Genomic DNA, 20,274 nt, shown 5'->3' with positions numbered 1-20,274 from the left:
CTCGTGTTTATTTTTTATAGAATTGTAAAAAAAAAATCAACTAATTTTACTTTCCATAGCATTTTCAATGCATGTAATCAAATCATAGGACTGTAAGGTAGGTTCTCCCGATAGAATTTCATAGCAAAATATTTACATTGTGCTGTAATAATGCACAAATGGCTGGAGGGTCCACTATTGGTTGGGGGTCCACTATTGGGCACTTTACCCTATTTGTAAATAATTCAAGGGAAAGCATTTGAAGAAAATTTTGAAACTCTTCTCAAAAATTCGAAAAGCAATAAAAGCAAAGGGTAAAGATAATGCCTTTTTCGAATGGATGCGTCTGCCTGGTATAAGGCGAAAGAAGTTAATAATGCTTTCTTTTAAAAAAACGCGTCTGCCCGGTATAAGGTGAAGGGATGAGTAATGCTTTCTATAAATGGAAACGTCTCCCGGTATAACGCGGAGGTAGCGTCTAAATATAGGGTACCCGACATTAATTTACAACGTTATGAAAACTCATATGTGAATATGTACATTATGTTGAAGATAATGATTTCTACATATTCTGGGATGCTTTCCTTGGCCGTGGCTGCCAAGTAAGACTGTGCTGGGTTAAACTTCTGCCCTGATCTAGGAAATTCATAGATTAGAAATTTTCTCGACTTTTTTTGGGCATAAAAGTTTCATCCTATTAATCTTGTGAATATACGAATGCAAAAAAATGGTAACCTGGCTTAGAAACCTCACGGGTAATAATTGTAGAAGTATGTCATAGTGTGTGGGTAAATCGAATTTTGAGATAAATCATCAATTCAACCCGTACATAATCTCTGAATAGACTAAGTTTAAGTTTCTCGAGGATCATGCGGTTTAGTTTTCTCGATTTTTTAAATACTGCACATCAAAAATTACATCACCATTGCATTTCAGACATAGTTTACATTAAATGCTCAATAAACATAATAGTTTTTGTTATTTGAATGTAGTAAAACCTGGGAGGGAGCTCTCGATACTACACATCAAATAAATAAATGCTGTCGTCAGACAACAAGCAAATTTATAGCAAGAATAAACAATCAACGTATGAAACCTACGTACCTGGAAAGACCAAATTTTGTTTTGTGTGTTATTGTTGTTATATTGCCTTAGAAAATTTTCATGACAAGAGTTTTGTTCTCGGCTCGCACTGACATGTCATGACAGCTAGATTTCGGCTCGGCTTGACACACACATTTTTTGGATCTGTTTCTCCCTCCCAGAGTAAAACATGTTGCACTCATTATTTGAAACAAGCAATAGGATCCACTTGACAGAGTGCCAATTTTGTAACGATTTAGCTCAAACGGGACCCCTCTCCGTTTTACCAACCCTGTCCGTTTTACCCCCACCTCCCCTAAATGTTTAATATGGAGTAATAATATCGAAAAAGTCAGATAGGACATCTTGAATTTCAATGTACATTGGTCATGTTACTTTGGTTGTTTGGTGTTCGAGGATGTTGCATTGGACGTTTTGGTTTGTGCCCTCCCCAGTTAATTACATATTACTGCTTGGCTATTAGCTATTAGAATCCTCGCCGTATAATCACCCGTTGATCATCAGCAAGGATCAAATTCTTTCACAGCTGCCAGTGAAAACCTGCAATTTTTTTTTGTTGGACGGTCCAATCAAATTGTTATAAGTTGGTAGCTCAAACGTACTATACTTACCGTATATACTACCAAACTGTCAAGTCTAGAGTGTATGACAAAATATGTATATGGAAATGTGACTTGCAAATAAAAAACTATCTGAGCCTCACTTATTAAGTCTTATTAAGTCTTACCCATCTTTCGTGCACACCGAAGTGTCCCACACTATCTGATACTCCAACACTCTTCCTTAGTGAGGAACACTCCTTACTCCATCCAATACCGAGCCTGTCGTTTTTAGCTCCTCCTCGCCGAAACAACGCCTTTCGATGCTCTGCCGACCAACTCCTGTTGCGATTCGTAGCTCCTCATAGACTCCTAATAACAAGTCCACAACCTCTCGAACATTCTGACCTCTTGATGAATTCTGTCCGACGCCACGTGACTTATGCGGCCGATCCATGATCCCACTACTGCAGCGGTTCTCAACCTGGGGTACATGTACCCCTGTGGGTACCTTCGCTGGCCCCAGGGGTACCTCGGACAAAAATGCGTAATGGCGGATGTATTATAATTCCAAGGGAACATCCACAAATTACTTAACGCTTAGAGGGGGAGGGGGGGTTGGCCAAAGTGTGACAATCCATACAAAAATTTTCAATGATTCATACAAAAAGTGTGACATAGGGGGGAGAGGGGGTTGAAAATGGCCAATTTTTGCGTTACGTAATTAATGGATCTTCCCCAATGAAAACCAAAAGTTTTGGTAATTGTATAATTTTTTTTCGTATTGTACATAATATGTATGATGATACGTAAATCAAAGACTTTTGAATCCTGACTACCCTAACCAGCAAAGTGTATGAAGGGCTGTGGGACAAAATATCAAAAGGACAAAAGGTCCTTTTATCAACAAATGGATAAACAAATAAAAAAATAATGTTAAATAAAGTCTATCTGATCGAGAATATGATTCCGAGGTAAAATCTAAAATCTTAAAGTTCGGAAACCTCCTTTCAAGAGGCTTTTAAGCCTCTTTCCAAGCGGCTTGGGACCCTCCTTTCAAGCGACTCGGGACCCTCTTTTCAAAAGGCTCGGAAGTCTCCTTTCAAGAGGCTAGGAATTCTGCTTCCAAGAGGCCTTTCAAGTGGCTAGGAAGTATCCTTTCAAGAGTCTAGGAGTTCTCCCTCCAAGAGGCTAGGAAGCCACATTCCAAAAAAACTCAGAAGCCTTCTTTCAAAAGGCTCGGAAGCCTTCTTTCGAAAGGCTCGTAAGCCTCCTTCCAAGAAGCTCGGAAGCATCATTTCAAGTAACTCGGAACCATCTTTTCAAAAGGTTCGAAAGTCTCCTTTCAAGAGGTTAAAAATTCTCCTCCCAAAAGGCCAAAAAGCCTTCTTCAAAAAAAAAACAAATCTGGCAATGATTGTATAAAATCTGGGCATATACAATTCTGTAAGCTTTTTATACAGATATTGTAATAAAATAATACAAATCTGTATTATTTTAATACAACAATTGTATTAAAAAATTTCGAAATTATATATGCCCAATTATTATACAGTTTATGTAAGGTTCTTATGCAGAACTGTATTAAAATCTTCCATCCGCTGGTTGGGTGTGTCTGTTTGACGAGACTCAGTAGCCGTATTTCAAAAGGCTTAGAAGCATCCTTTCAATATTCTCGGAAGTCTCCACAAGTCCTTAAAGGGACGGAAGCCTTCTTTGAAGAGGCTCGGAATCCTCCTTTCAAGAGGTTCTTCGAACACCTTTCAAGAGGCTCGGAAGTCTACTTTCAAGAGGCTCAGAATCCTTCTTTCAAGTGACTCGGAATCCTCTTTTCAAAAGGCTCGGAAGCCTTCTTTCGAGAAACTCCGAAGTCTCGTTTCAGGAGGCTCGGAAGCTTCCTTCCACAAGTGGCTCAGAAAGCTTCTTTCAAGAGACTCGGAAACCTTCTTCCAAAAGGTTTAGAAGCGTCCTTTTAAGGTGCTAAGAAACATCCATAAAGTCCTCAAAGGTTTGTAAGAAGCTTCTTGATGTATAAGATTGGTTTAATGGAATAACTAAAATTTCAGACTACTTTTTGGAGAGTTTTATATCCCGTTAGGGCTCAGGTTTGTTTTTCATATATCTTAATCTTATGAGTTGCTTTTTTCATTTACAGCGACAAAATAGGAGGTACCACAAAGAAAGCAAACGATCGAAGGGGTACCTCTCAATACAAAGGTTAAGAACCTCTGCAATACTGTAACGTTGACAGCCAACCCATTTCACTAAGACGTAGATCAGGAACCTATTGGGCAGTGGAACCCCCTCACAAAGAACAACAAATACTTGAGTTTCCTCTTTCACTCCATTCCACGGCAGGCCACTAAGACTTCTGCCAGCAGCTGCAGCTCTCTTTATTTCAACATAAGGTATATACAATCTCGCTTAACTTTTCAAAAAGACCTAAGTAACATTTTTATCATGAATTAATTTTAGTAGTGCAATCAAAAGCTTTTATATTGGTCTGTTTATTGCAATATTCAAATTATTTCATGAACAAATGTTACTTAGGTCCTCTTGAAAAGTTAATCGAGCAGTCATCAATAACAAACTTCCAAAATCTCTACCAAAGAGCAACTAGGGACACGGCAGGTATTTTCGTCTGTTCGTCATAGTCTCGAAAACCAATAAAATAGACGCTTTTTTGTAAAACTCATACGTACCAAATCATAGGCTCAGGAGAAACGTTCTGCTATAGTGGAGTTCTAGCAAATATACGTTGCTTTCGTTGGTTTTAGCCCCTACGACGATGGACGGAAATACCTGCCGTGTCCCTACAACTCACCGGCGTCTGCTTGTCTATCCATCTTTCATCTACTGCGAGAAGTCGCTCATTAGCTGATATTCCAACCCTCCTCCCTAGTGTGCACGCCTCGCTAGTGTCATCGCTCCTTCTAACACCGAGCTTTTCGTCCTGAGTTCCTTCTCACCATAACAATTCATGATCCAATTCGTTGCCCGTACACATGGCCTTCATCCGACGTTTGCTGACCAGCTCCTGAATATGCCGAGGCTGCTCCTGGATTCATGCTGACCAGTCAGCCACCTCTCGAACATTTCGACCTTTTGATGAATTCCAACTGGCGCTAAACTAAAAGGAGATGGCTCGGGTGTAACTTTTACAAATATTAACTTCATACCAAATTTAAATTACTACTCATTTAACTGCTTCGTTAGTTCAACTTATGTCGTGTGCATTGTTGCAAGTTATACCGTACAAAAAGTGCTCTGATCAAAAGACTTTTAAACCATGACTGCATCAACAACGCTGTGACGCGACCTACATCAAATCGTATCAAATCCATCCATGATCCCCCGTGCAATTGTAGTAGGAGTTAGCAACCCATGCTAGTTGAGTTTCACAAAGCGAGCAAAAACAAACAAAGGCTAAATGCCGCCAAAGCGAAAAATGCCATTTGGCACGAGATATTTTCTCTCGCAGTTTTCGGTCTAGCGGCTGCGGCGGCCGTTTTGTAAGAATGGAAAGCTTTTTCAAAGGCGATATACCTCCTACCTCTAAAGCGGAACGCGGAAAGAGCCTTGCATTGTGTTCAAGTTTTGCATTATATGCCCTTTCGGCGGTTTGAGCTGAAATATATTTTTCTGCCTTTATATAGTTAGTAGATTGATAACTGACTGCTGACCTAATGCTGCTGAACCATATTAAAATCTGATGGTACCCAGTAAACTTGTTCTAGATTTATTTCATAACCCAATATAGCTTTCCGGATGCTGTCTTCGACCAAAAGAGAATTTCCTCATTATTCGCCGAAAATGAAGCTGCCATTAATTGTACTGTCGATACGATTGTCCCGAGTATGAGTACTCTTACATCCTGAAATTTTGTCAATGTCATACATAAACTGAGGGACTCCTGGCATATATTTCAATATATAGAGGTTATGGTGCCATTCATTTATTTAGCTTACATCTAAACTGATAACTCGTGGTTCATTATTCTCCACAATACACCGTTTTCTTGAACACCGCCATAGATGATCATGAGCATGCGTCTTCCGAATATTCCGAGTGCTGGAAAATCCTCCAAGCCCAAGACCAAGTTTCATGAGCGTTTTTTAGATGAACTTTGTTGACCGCAGTTTCTTCTGACGCGCTTCTTGCAGAATCTATTTCACGGGAAACTTATCGTTACATGTTAAAAATTTACTTAGTAGAAGGAAATCTACAAATTTTCGAAAACATACCCTCGTTTTCACTTTTTTCTTTTCTCGTGGGGTTTGAACTAGTGCAAAAGCGTATCATGGATTGAACCATTTTGAAATCAGTTGAAATTATCATCTCATTGGCAGGAAAAGAACCTGAAACATTAGGAATGGTATATTCAGGGTTGTAACAGTTAACGGTAACGGTATTCAGGGTTGATTTTCGCGGATTTCGCGATTTGGCGCGGAATTTCATAACGATATTAGGGTTTTGCACAGATTTGGCATAATTCCGAGATATTTATCAGTTTCTGATTGATTTTTGCCTTTCTCGTACAACAAAGTTGTACCGAAAGGCTATAGGACTACTCCAAAAAACAACTTTTGATAGAAGGCCCGGAGACCCATAGTGTTATATACCGATCGACTCAGTTCGACGAATCGAGGTGATGACTGTATGTGCGTATATATATGTGTGTGTGTGTGTGTATGTGTGTATGTGTACAAGTTTTGTAGACACACTTTTTGGAACTTAGCATTACCCGATTTACTCGCAACAAATTGCATTCGACGGGAAATGCGGTCCCATTGTTTGCTATTGAAAATTGGCCCGATCGAACATTGCGTTTAGGAATTATTGAAAAATCATTGTTTATTTTCCCAAAGGCCCCCTCGGAAAAAAAAAAAATCAAAATACAAAAAAAATGCCATGCATCCTAATTAATTCAAAAACATGCAAAATGATAGAAACTATGCGATCTATTCCCCTAAAGTGCTTTTTTGACCTTTCTTAGGTGATTTTTTCAGTACATTTTACGATGCACGAGAAAGGCATCATCGCCACTAGGTAGATTAAGCTGGGATTTTTGTTTTGTTATTCAAATGTGTTTTGTCAGGATTTTTTCATAGTTTTGGAACATTTTAAATTGCTTTCATAGCATTTATCTAGAACGAATAAGGGTTTATACAACAATTGAAAACAGGATTTGGAAAAATCAAATTTCCAAATAATTGGGGATGAAATCAACACTCATGCGATAACACATCCAAATAATCAATTGATAAAAACTCGTTGGCGAGTGATTTACAGCATTTACCGTTATTTTTCTTAACTTTTTTCTGCACATAACATCAAAACAAAATGATAAACATCATATTGAACTTCATTGTTGACATAAGATTGGTTTTGGTAAGGCTTACGTTAAGATAATAATTTTGTGTTTATTATCAATTGATTCCAAAATTTGAAAAGTTATCGCCAACGACAACTCGCCTACTTTTCACGCCTGATTGATAATTCCAATCATTTATCGTATAAGAATGATTCAGCACAACCCTGATTGAAAAGACAAAAATGTTCTTTGATTTAATGCAGATGACTCATTTTAATAAGTGCTTCCGCAGAAAGTCGTTCAAAATTAGAAGATTATTCCCAAAAGTGGTATTGGTATTTATATAGGACCGTCTAAGACGAGTTAAGTAACCTCCATTTAATTCCAATTATTTCGATATCTTTGCAGATACGTATTCCGAGAATTAAATGGAGGTTACTTAACTCGTGTAAGATAAAATATGTTTTCTGATTTATATAGGATTACATACAGAAAACAGATAAGCCTCCTAAAGAAATTTCAATAAGGACACTATGAGCATCCTTGTAAAAAAATCACACAAATAAATTTCATCAAACTAAAGAGGATTTTTGCAGCATAGCATAGCATATCATAGCATAATTACGGTGTACATCGTAGATTGGACACTAGTGATACTCATGTTTCTCTTTTGGAATCCTTATTCAGATTGCTATCAGAAATCAAGGTGGGTGTGGTCCTTGATTTCAATTTAGGATAAAAATCACAAAAGCATGAGGATTACTACTCCTGGCCACGCCCATCTTCACCGTAACTTGGGAGGGGAAGGAAGTGTTTGTGTAGTACTTACTTAACGAGAGGCCCCCGACTCAGCGAAACCCTCATAAGTACCACGGAGTTGGATATTGGGGAAGGTATTCGTTGGGTCAGGATTTGCCTGTAGCTGACAATGTGACCGTGGTAGATCTTACACCGCAACACACCACGCAAAGGTGTCTACCCAGCGTTACGGGGTCAAACTAAAGAGGATTTTTGCAGCATTGAAAATACGAAAAAAAATATATGTAATGAAATTTTTTGAAGAATTTGCGCGATTTTTTTTGGAGCGGTGACCGCAAGAATAACTGTAAAAAATCAGCAAGAATGCCACCTTGAATTTAAAAATGAATTTTATGAAGATTATCCGGTTGTCCACTGGAATTTTTGTAAAAAGTTCTCAAAAATTGCACCGGGATTTTTCCGCAGAAAGTCACCGATCAATTTCTGGAAGAACTTCTAAGGCGATTTGCACAGGAATTCATGAATTGATTTCCGTAATCAAGCTCTAAATATTTTTCGCAGGTTGTTCATGAAGAATTTACTTTAACTTACGACAAAATTCCCGAATGAATTTCCGCACAATTTTGCAGTGATTTTTTTGTTAGAATACCTGAAGGAATTTTTATAGATGTTTTCGGGAGAGTTTCTGCTGATAATTTTGGAGTGACTTCTGCAGCAGATCCAAGAGCAGTTGGATTTCTGCAATCATTTCCAAGAAAATTTTCGCTGGAATTCCCGGAGGATTAACCACAAGAATTTCTGGGATAAAAGTGCGCACGAATGATGAATTTCTGTAGCAATTCTCAGAGGAAACTCCGCAGGTATTTTCGGTGATTTTAGCTGGAATTCTAGTAAAAACAGTTTAAAAATTGCGAATTAATTTCCACTCAAAATGTTGTCGGAATATCTACATGAATTCTTAGAGTAACTTGTTACAAGAATTGAAAGAAAAATAACGCACAAATTACGGACTAATTTTTGCTACAGTTTACGCAAATTATTCTGCCAAATTCCCACAGTAATTTATGCAAAAAATTCTGAAAATATTCCTCTGGAATTTCCGAAGGAATTTACGCTTGAAACTCAAAATTCTAAATGGTAAATCAACGAAGTTTGAGATTGTATTATTTAATTCTTGATACGAATTCAAATAATTGTTTTTCATAAGTTCTGTTTGAAAAACGGAGCTGCCTTATCGAATTCCTTAATCTCTGCGCAATTGCGCAAAAATTGCGGTTTTGGTAGATTTTTTTTATTATTTTTTAAGTTTATGTATAATGAATTGTGATCAAATTTGGCTTGAACATTATTTGTATATCAATGCATCTTGTGCCGAATTTTATAAAATTCGATCTAATTCACTGACAATACCGGAACAAAACATGCATAAACCATCATCTCATCTAAAAAGCGGTGCTTATTGAAAAAGTTTTGGCCGTTTAGTTCTTGTTCATTTAGCCTCAGTACTTCTAGTGGTGAATAGGGCTATTTAAAAGGGTTGTAATACTATCTACGGGTTTCTTAGTCCTATTTCCAATTTGGTACAGATATATGTAAAGTTGTAGTTTAAAATCATATATGAAATTTGTAATATTATAAAAACGAAATAGAAGAGTGTTCAGTGAATTGTGATATAAAAATAATATGTCACGTATATTTGCTTAATAAGGAAAGTAACGTGGAATGGATAACATGTCGCGCGGGTTTGATTTTAGTCGGTGGGGATTAGGTGCGGAAAATATTTCAGGATCTCCGTAATAATCCTGCATATTTAGGTATACTGGACGTGATAGAGTGCACTTAAACATTCGTCCAAAAGCCTCCCCTACTGCTCTGCGATCGATTCCAATGAGGTCGATGTCGTTCGCAAAGCCCAGGAGCATATGCGACCGCGTGATGATAGTGCCGTTCCTCTGCACGCCAAATCTCCTGATAGCGCCCTCGAGTGCAATGTTGAACGAAAAATTCGAAACTGCATCACCCTGGTTCAATCCTTCTAAGGCAGCGGTTCTCAACCTTTTCTCTGAGAGGTACCCCTTCGAACTTTTGCATTCTTTGAGGTACCCCCTCATAATAAGTTTAACTTATAAGATATATGAAAAACGGACCTGAAACTTTCCAATTCTAATTAAGTTTATACATCAAGCTTACTACAAGAAAGAGGAAATTTCGGGAATTTCGAAGGATTCCTGGCCTCTTGAAAGGTGGCTTCCGAGCCTCTTGATAGGAGGCCTCCGATCCTCTTGAAAGGTGGCTTCCTAGCCTCTTGAAATCAATGAACAGATGGTGAGTCTGCAAGATGTACTCCCGGAATTTATCAAGTATCATCCGCAGGCTAAACATCTGATCCGTCGTTGATCGGCCCTCATTAAAACCTGCCTGGTATTCGCCGACGAAGGACTCCTCAAGCGGTCTCAGTCTGTTAAACAGGATACGCGACAGGATTTTGTACGCCGAGTTCAGAAGGGTGATTCCTCTGCAATTGGCACACTCTAGTCTGTGCCCTTTCTTATAGATTGGGCATATGAGGCCATCCAACCAGCCGGTAGGCAATTTTTCATCCTCCCTTTTCTGGATAATGTGGTGGATTGATTGATGCACTTTCGTGTTTGAGAAGCTCGACCGGGATCGCGTCCTTCCCAGCAGCTTTACTGTTTTTCAGCTCGTTTAGAGCCTTCTTTACCTCGTCCAGCATTGGTGGTTCCACAGCTGGACCGTTGCCGACTATGTCCATTAGAGTGGCCCAGCCTTGTATGGGGGAAAAAAAAGTTGTCGAATTCTACGAGGCACCCCCTGGATTGTGCCTTTGGGTAAGAGAAACAATCTCTGAAAATTTCAGCTCAATCACTTGTTGCATAAGCTGGCGCATTTGATTTGAAGTTTGTAAGGTGGTTTCAGCCTAAATGCATAGGTAAAATACACCTCCGTCACTATTTCGTTCAGGAAATTGATTCGGTGTGCCCGATTGAGCACAGAATTTCAACAAAGGTAGTTGATATGTTTAAGATCAATCCCACAGAATATTATACGATAATTAAATCACTTTTTATAAAGTATCGGTTATTTTATTAGGAGTTGGGCTGTGTCCTTTGGAATTCATTGATTGTTATGGACAACGTGCGCATGTTATCAATGGTGGCTTAGATATATGCTATGGCGCGCGTTCCTCTACATATGTTTGAGCGCCTGCGAAACCACACATCGCAGGCATCTGTGATGGCATGCGTATGTTTTTCGTGGCAATCAATGAAATTCAAAGTGCGTAACTTAACCCTTAATAGATCGGCCGAAATTTATATAAAAGTTCATTTAATTATCGTACAATGATCTGTGGAATTGATCTTTAACATATCAACTGCCTTTGTTGCAATTCTGAGCTCAATCGGGTTTACTGAACCAATTTCCTGAACAAAAGCGTGACGGAGTGTATTTTCCTGTGCATTTTGGCTGAAACCACCATACAAACTTCAAATCAAATGCGCCAGCTTATGCAACAAGCGATTGAGCTGAAATTTGACTGATTTTCTCAGCCAAAGGCACAATCCTGGGGGTTGTTCCCGTAGAATCCGACAACCTTTTGTTTCCTGGGCCAGTCTAACGTCCATCTTGCTCCTTAATACACCTTCATTTTCACATATAAACAAATCTTCGAAGTGCTCCCTTCACCTGGTTTCCCCTCTTGTTCATTGCACATGGCGGGCACTGGCGCAGTCTTATGCCGCGAGCCATTGACAGTTGCGTAAAACCTCCGCATATAGTTTCTATCCATGTTCTCCTGCGGTGGATTCGTTTTTCTTCTGCCCTTGCTACACTGTACCCGCTCTGATGGAACGGGTACGATCCACTAGCATTTGACTCCTAGCAACACTTTTCTCGTCCGTCACTCGCTGCCACTCCTCATCAAAGAAATGGTTGGTATAGAGGAGATATTGCATGGTATTTGATTTGATATAACTGGCCGATGGAACAATAGATTTTACCCACATATTGATTATCTGAATTACCTTAGCGTCACCTAAATTATTTTAATCAGGGACAGAAAAAGTCATTTTAACTACACTCAAATGGCTGACATCCAACACACAATCAAGTTGCTAGTCCTTCCCGAATTTGAATGTGCGAATGAATGGACGGCATGTGCACGAACAGCAGCAAGCGTCGACTTTCGGTGTCAGCGTTGTTTCGTGCGGTGTCAAAATGAATCTTCAGTTTGGCACATTGATATTCAATTTGAGATCTCAAAATATGAATATCATTTCATACTGCGGTGCATGGATTCAACATTTTGAAGACAGATTCCTAAAATATATGCATCTGTTTAGTATATAAAGTAAAATAATCATCATTTATCGGTGCAAATCAACCGCAATTCAAAATATTCATTTCAGCCCCGGTAGATATTCATTTTTTGCGCTCGATTATCAATCGGCTATTGAGGATCGGGTGGTAAAAAGGTATGGAAATTTGACAGCATACTGCGAGATGTTCGTGCCTGCATTGCCGAGCGTCTGATTAAAACAAACACGAATCAATGACGAAGCTGCCTACTGAGCGTCGATGCAACTGATAGTAAAACGAAGATTTCCGTCCTTGATTTTTACTTATTAAGAAAATTATTTTGAGCTTTAGTGGAATGTCTTCACTTGTCATAAGACGAGTTTGTACCTTCCTATTTAATTCCACCACTTGATTGTACCTCGACAGATACGTATTTCGACCTCAACAGTAAGGTCGTCTTCAGTGTCTCGTACGAGTCGAGTCAAGTACGAGATACTGAAGATGACCTTACTGTTGAGGTCGAAATACGTATCTGTCAAGCTACAATCAAGTGGTCGAATCAAATGGGAAGGTACAAACTCGTTTTATTACAAATATTTTTATAACTTTAAATTATATTGAATTGACCATTGAGAGTACTCAGCTTTGCTGAAGAAGTAATTAATGTGCTTTTTTTGTTTCGATTGTACTCAATATTGATTTTGGTTAAAAATATTTTTTCATCATTTTAAGTACATATGGCTTAAGTACATATGGCTGGGCCCTCCTTAGCCGTGCGATAAGACGCACGACTACAAAGCAAGACCATGCTGAGGGTGGCTGGGTTCGATTCCCGGTGCCGGTCTAGGCAATTTTCGGATTGGAAAATGTCTCGACTTCCCTGGGTATAAAAGTATCATCATATTAGCCTCATGATATACGAATGCAAAAATGGTAACTTGGCTTAGAAACCTCGTAATTAATAACTGTGGAAGTGCTTAATGAACACTAAGCTGCGAGGCGGCTTTGTCCCAGTGGGGGGAGGTAATGCCAATAAGAAGAAGAAGAATGGCTTGAATGGCGTGTTGAAAAATTGTGACAGTAGATTTTCAATTAAATTACTTTAAGTATATTTTTTGGTATATTGACATCATTCTGAAAAATCAAGCAATTTCATGAAAGTGAGTAATTTGGACGTTAATGGGTTAAGCAGTATGAAACTATGAAGAACGTCAAAATCTGCCTTTTAGAGAAATGTACCGACAGTGAAATAATGCGATATGAGAGCTTAAAAATACTCTGATTTGCGGGTTAAAAGGTAGGACTACAAATCTGGAGATACATATTTAGATTCTCAACCTGGTCTACTCATATTCAATAATAATGGATAAAATGCTGTGTTCTTTTAGTATAAAGGCAGGCTATGTTTTCAGAAGGAACCACTTATAGTCCAGAAAAATAATAATGGAATATATTCCGCTACCTGTGATATATTTTTTTTGTATATTCCTCTTCCTCTTTTGAATGCACAAGAGAGGCAACCGCATTGCTATGTGGATTAATCTGGGTTTTATAACCTCGAACTCCTTCAAATGTGACCGAATGAAAATCAGCGACAATATTATCAAATAACATCTAAAATGCCGATTACTTGGTGGTAGAAGCGGAAAAATAGCATTTCACTTTCTTGCATTGAGTGTATCGTTTCTATTCACTCAACACTTTCTTCGGCGCAAAACTTCAATTAAATTAATACATCACGGAACTCTTTAATCCAAGTTTCAATTTCTCTGTTTTGTTTCTCCCTTTCTTACTTCAACGTATATAAAAAAAACTCCGCGGGCCCGTTTGCCAAATGTCGATCACCACGATCATCATCATCAACCTCATGATCATCTTCGTATGCCGGCCGCGTCCGTCGATCAACAAACCAACAAACCCACTACGAACAAACAAACAATCAAACAATCCAATCGTGGTGGAACTGGAAACCTCCCCCTGGACCGTACCCAACGACCCCAACCTCCTCACCCACCGTAATCTTGGCCGGTGCAAATCCCCGACCTGATCTGCAACTGGAAATCGTGCCCGGCCGCGGATGTGCTGCTCTTGTTTCTGGTTTGATGGCTACCCCCACCGGACGAACGTGTGGAATACGACGGCTATTAAAACAAGGTCGCCGACGATCCCGAAACGCTGCGGATCAAGCAAAACACGAAAAACATCTCCAACGTTGCCTACCACGGTGACTTACAGAAGAAAGCTGCCATGGAAAGACAAAGAGAATGTACAGAAATTATCGATAGTAAAGGTGAGTGAGTTTGCAACTTTTTTTTTTCTTTTTCTGTGGGACGCTTTCCTTTTGGATGGGTTATTGCTGCACTTTTATAATATACGGCGAAGGAAATTTCTAGTATACGGGGGCTAATTTTCCTTATTTGTGTCCACAAACCCCTCCCACTATGACGGCGTTTAAGGGGATTGCATCTTATGTGTTGTCGTTTGCCCTCTGTTCTGATGAATTTGCTTTTTGGTGCTCTATATACATATGAAACGGTTATTTTTTTACACATTTTACCAATCACTCGTTCATGTTCTGCCGGATCGCTGGAACTACCATAACTACAACATGCAAATAGTTCAGATGAATTCATATGACAATACCTTTTACTGAATTAAGATTGTGAAAAGCTGACAAAACTATATTATATTCGTTATTTACATTCTCTTGTATTTCGCAGACATGATTTGAATTGACTTCATCAATTTTACTGAGCTCGCCAGTGGTTTTCTGCTGCTGCGCTAACCCTTGGCCTAATCGTAATTCGAAGAAAAAAACCCAAAAATACGGGTCCTTCGAATTATTCAATCTATGAATTAGTATAAACCAAACGCAACTAACATTGATAATTGATTGTATTAACACGAAAGAAAAATTCCAGAACTTAGTTTCTACATTATAACTGGTTTGCGAAAAACATCATTCGTCAATTTGTCGAAACATAAATTCCCACGCTAAGGGGTAAGTTGCTTATTGATGGTCTCAGTTTATGTGATTGGCGTTCCAAAATTAAAGTCGCGTTGAAAATATTAATGTCTAAAATATTAACCTTGATTAACGTTTCTAAAGCACTCTAAAATTTCATTGCCCTTACGATTGGTTTCACCTTCTGATGTGTTTTGCGCGTACGCTCAACGCTGCATAATTATGTCACCCTTCAGTTAGTCGATTGCTACCCAAAGCGTGTTTTCTATCATTTGTAAACCATAACGAAAGTCCACTACAGCACGGCGGACACTGGCTCCGGTGGTGTCTACATGTAGACTACCAGTTCAATAGTGTTCATGGTATGTTGGACAAAATTCAAGCAGCGCAGCGCTTCAAAACCGACTTCCATGTGCTCCGCAATAACAATAGGCGCGCAAGGGTTGAAGAAAACCATAAACCTCAATTTGGCATGACTTCTAGCAAGCAGAAACACGCAAATACAACACTACTATCTAAAAGTTGCACTTCTCTTGTACCGTAGGATAATAAATGGCACAGTCGGTTTCCGCAACAAGAGAAGTTTATTTTACCCAAATGTATCGAAACATAGAAAAAAAAAACGATTCAACTTTTCTTGTCCATTTTCGTTTTCTTTTATACAGTGGAAAGTCATTCTGTCGCCAGCTAGCAAACTACTTTTTCTTCCGTCCACTTAGTAGCTACATCCTGCATACCTAACACTTGACTGCAATTGGTTTTCAATTCGTGTTCAAGTGTCACAGGAAGATATTGAGCTAACCGGCGATTGAATTGCAATGAGGAACGACCGGGTGTGCTATATATAGGTGGCGGTGACAGCTTGAACAAAATTTCTACTGGACGATTTTCGATTTCCTTAGTACCTAGGGACACGGCAGGTATTTCCGTCATTCCGTCCATCGTCGTACGGGCTAAAACCAACGAAAGCATCGTCCAATTGCTAGAACTCCACCATAGCAGACCGTTTCTCTTGAGCTTACGATTTGGTACGGATAAGTTTGGCAGAAAAGAGTCTCTTTTATTGGTTTTCGAGACTTTAACGAAAAGACGAAAATGCGTGCCTTAACCCTATGTACTTTTTTGTCTGCTTTTGGTCTAATTTCCGATTCAATGCTAGTGTAGGATATGAGACAATTCAGGCGTTTGAGGCAATCATAATTATAGAGGCAATAAAAATGTACAATATAAGCTTCCAGTAGACATAAACTTGTGTAAGATGCAAATAAAATTGGCTTTTTGTTTTCCAAAATTGTTTATGTGCGGAATGTTTATCAAGCTCCTTAATTTCCGTATTGTATGCATATAAGAAAGTGGTAGTGGTGCACGACTATTACAGGATATTCCATGGGCGTAGCCAGGATTTCGAGAAGGGGGGGGCAACTTTTTTGGTCTTCTAAATCGTAGTTTTATACTAGTTTTATAAAAACACATGAATATTAACACATGAAACCAAATCCAAACCAAATCGAAACAATAATGGATTTAAAAATGCGTGATTTTTTGCTCATCAGATATTTTTAAATAAAGTGAGGAAAATATTAACGAACAATTATTATAAAAATCCTGCATTCTTCCATAAGTTTAAGAAAACTAGAACCATACATCTGAATTTCTAAACAAATCCTGTCTGAAATACTATTTATTATAAAATAGGCAGAAAAATCAATATGCAAGCTTTATCCACGAATTCCTTCGACAATTGCTCCTGGCATTCTATCCGAAATTCTATCAGGGATTCTTTAGGAATGCCTCAGCAACAACTTCTTCGGCAGTGTCTTCAGGAATTCCACCATAAATTTTATGGTAAATGATCCGAAACATCCACCATTATTTACTCCAAGAAAATCTTCACGAACTTCTTTATAAGTTCTGCAGAATTCCCTGCAATAATTCAAATAATTTCGTGCTGTTTCCCATATTTTTTAGGAATAAGAATATTCCGTGGAAATTCCGCAGAATTGCCAGTAAACATTCCTGAGAAATTCACGAAAAATCTTCGAATTTCTTGTGTAAATTCCATAAAATTTTCCGTGAATTGTTTTGAATAATTTTCTGTGAAAATTTCAAAGAATTTCTCCAGGAATTCCACCGGAAATTTATACAAAAAAAAAAATACCGGAAATTTATACCGAAAATGAAATCAACAATGGAATTGTCGGAGGAATTCCTAGATTAATTCGCAATGAAATCCTGAAAGAATTCCGGTGGAAACTTCAAGATTTCCACTGGGAGATCCTCCAGGAGTTTCTCCTGGAATTCTTCCAGGAGTTCCACCGGCATTTCCACCAAGAATTTCTCTAGGATTTCCTTCGAGAATTATTCCGGTAGGTCTATCGGCAGTTTCTCTGAAAATTCTTCCGGCAATTTCGGCAGAATTGGAATTTTTTTAGGCTTCTTCAGGAATTTATATAGATTTTCCACCAGAAGCTCCTCCGAGAATTTCTCTGCGAGCTCCTCAGGGAATTCTCCGGGAGGTCCTCTGATGATGATGATGGTCCAGCTACAAACCCCAACAAAGGTTTCAGCTAGACGAGATTTGTCTATAAGATGAATTCTCTTGTTTCCGAGAATGCTTCTGGTAGTTTCCCCGGGGTTCCTTTGAAAATTCTCCCGGGAGTTTCTTCAGAAATTCTTCCAGAAAATTTCTTTCGAGAGTTCCTCCGGGAATCCCACCAGCAATTTATCCGGGAGTTTCTCCGGAAATTCCTCCGAGAGTTCCACCAGAACCTATTCCAGGAAATTATTCAGGCTTTTGTTCAGGAAATCGTTTAGGCTTTCTTCAGAAATTAAGCTGGAAATTCTTCCAGAAGTTCTTTTGATAGTTTCTCTGGGAGCTCATCCGGGAGGTCCTCTAGAAATTCTTCTAAGAGTTCCTCCTGAAATTCCTCCGGGAGTTCTTACGGGAGATCTTACGAGAGCTCCTCCAGCAGTTCCTTCGGGAATTCCTCCGGGAGATCCACCAGCAGTTTCTACGAGAATCCCTCCGGGAGTTTCACCGGCACTTTCTCAGGGTGTTTCTCTGAAAAGGAACTCCCGGAGGAACTCCCAGAGAAATTTCCGGACGAACTCTCGGGGAATTTTCTATAGTAATTTCCGGAGAAATCATCAGAGGAATTCTCGGAGGAACTGCCGGTGAAACTTCTGGAGGAATTTATTGAAGAACTACAGGAAGAATTTCCGGAGAAAATCCTGGAGGAACTCTCGTAAGAATTCTAGGATGAACTCCCAAAGGAACTTCCGTAAGAATTTCAGGAGGAACTCCTGGAAGAATTCTTAAAAGAACCTCCCGGAGGAATTCCCGTAAGAATTCCCAGAGAAATTCTCCGAGGAACTTCTGGAGGAATTTGTAGATAAATGCCTAAAGAAATGCTAAATGAATTCCTGGAAGAAAGCCTGATTGAATTCCCGAAGGAACTACTGGTGGAACTTCAGAGGAACATCCGGTAGAATACCCTAGAGGAAAAGAAAAAAAAAATCTGAAGGAACTTCCGAAATCACATTCCCGTGAAATTCCTGCCAAATATCGTCCAGGAATTCCCTGTGAAGTTCCTGAAGGTATTACCGGAGAATTTCTTGGAAAAACTCCTGGAAGAACTCCCGGAGGAACTCCCACAAGCACTTCCGGAGGAATTCCCACATGGAAGTCCTGAAATAATTCTTAGAGAAGTTCCTAAAGGAATTTCCGAAAAAATATCAGAAGGAATTCCCAGAAAAATACCAGGAGGAATTGATGCAGAAATCCCCAGATGAAATCCTGAAAGTATTCCCAGATGAATTGCTGAAGAAAATCCCTGCGTATTGTTCCGGAGAAATTTCTGGAAGAACTCTTGGCAGATATCCGAGTGAAGTCCGGAAGGAATTCTAGTACACTTTCGCGCAAATCTCCCGGAGAAATTCCTGATGGAATTCCTGGAGAAGTACCTGAAGAAACTCCCGAAAAAATACCTGTAAGAATTTCTGGGGAAATACTTGGACGAATTCCAGGAGAAATTCATGAAGATATTTCTAGAGGATTTCTTGAAGGATATTCTGAAGTAATTGCGAAAAGAATTCCAGATTGGAATGCTAGATGATTTCGCTATTGAATGTTTGGAGGTATTCCCGGAAAATTTCCTAGAAGTTATCCCGGAGGAATTAAAGGAAGAGTTCCGAGAGGTATGCCTGGAGAAGTTCCTAAAAGAATTTCCGAAGGAATTTCTTATAGATTTACAAGTGAAATTATGGAGCTAAATCGGAGGATTTCCGCCATAATTTTTTGAAGAAACTTCTGGTAGAATTTTGGGAAGAAATTCCGTATGTATTCTTGACGGAACTTTCGAATGCATGCCTGAAGGAAATGCCGGTTTCTTCCTGAAGAGCGAATAGCCGAAGAAATATCTAGAAGTAAATCTTGGAGAGAAGAAAAGAAATCTTCAAGGAATTTCCTCGTGAATTTCTTTTAAAAAAATTAGTGGGGGGTTTCTAGATAAGGAGGAATTACAATTACATGAGAAGGATTTTCGAACGATTTTCAGAGGAATTTGTGGATAACTTTCCGGAGGAATTCAGAAGTTCCCAAGGGAGCTTCTAGAAAGATTTCAAGGAGAATTTTTGAGCCCGAAATGTTTCGAGTTGTTTTGAACTTTCATATATTATGGAACGGGCCCTCCTTAGCCGTGCGGTAAGACGCGCGGCTACAAAGCATGACCATGCTGAGGGTGGCTGGGTTCGATTCCCGGTGCCGGTCTAGGCAATTTTCCGATTGGAAATTGTCTCGACTTCCCTGGGCATAAAAGTATCATCGTGTTAGCCTCATGATATACGAATGCAAAAATGGTAACCTGGCTTAGAAACCTCGCAGTTAATAACTGTTTTTTTTCTTCCTAAACAATGGAGGGGGAATCTGCTCAACAGACATCCTGGGTTGACCAGGAAGTGCGGGGTTAGGGGCCACCTCCAATGAGGGAGACAGGACTGCATCCCCGACCCGCTGAACCGTTTCCATTGCCGTCAAGCCCATCGTCCCTTCGGTACAACCAGAAAGTAATGCTTCAAAGGGGGGCCAGTGCATAACGCACCCTCGAGGTTAGCTGCGTGTCCTTGCAGCATCGAACATCGTGACTCGCTTTTTTAGAAGAGCACCATGGTGTCGTGCCAGCGCATTGCCGGCTTTCCAGGTGGCCTTACCACGCCCTATGTCCTCGGAAGATGGGCAGGGTCGACTTCGCGCCTGCTTCCCTCTGCACGACTGGTATCAAGAATGATGATGCCGCGTG

General features: G+C 39.5%; 2 protein-coding genes across 8 annotated transcripts in view; one reads left to right on the top strand and one right to left on the bottom strand.

Moving 5' to 3' along the window:
* Positions 1 to 20,274, bottom strand: part of LOC134211297 (protein disabled) — a 313,162-nt gene that overhangs the window by 195,073 nt on the left and 97,815 nt on the right. The gene's annotated exons all lie outside the window — the stretch shown is intronic.
* Positions 1 to 20,274, top strand: part of LOC134211299 (LIM and SH3 domain protein Lasp) — a 185,629-nt gene that overhangs the window by 140,705 nt on the left and 24,650 nt on the right. For both annotated transcript variants that reach the window (XM_062688037.1, XM_062688036.1), the window contains exon 4: positions 14,167 to 14,302. In XM_062688037.1, the coding sequence (XP_062544021.1) occupies positions 14,167 to 14,302 (136 nt within the window). The remainder of the gene's footprint in view (positions 1 to 14,166; positions 14,303 to 20,274) is intronic.

The sequence above is a fragment of the Armigeres subalbatus genome, chromosome 2 (assembly GCF_024139115.2).
Source record: "Armigeres subalbatus isolate Guangzhou_Male chromosome 2, GZ_Asu_2, whole genome shotgun sequence".
NCBI lineage: Eukaryota > Metazoa > Arthropoda > Insecta > Diptera > Culicidae > Armigeres > Armigeres subalbatus.
The sequence above is the reverse complement of the archived record's forward strand: the minus strand, read 5'-3'. Positions and strand labels throughout refer to the sequence as shown.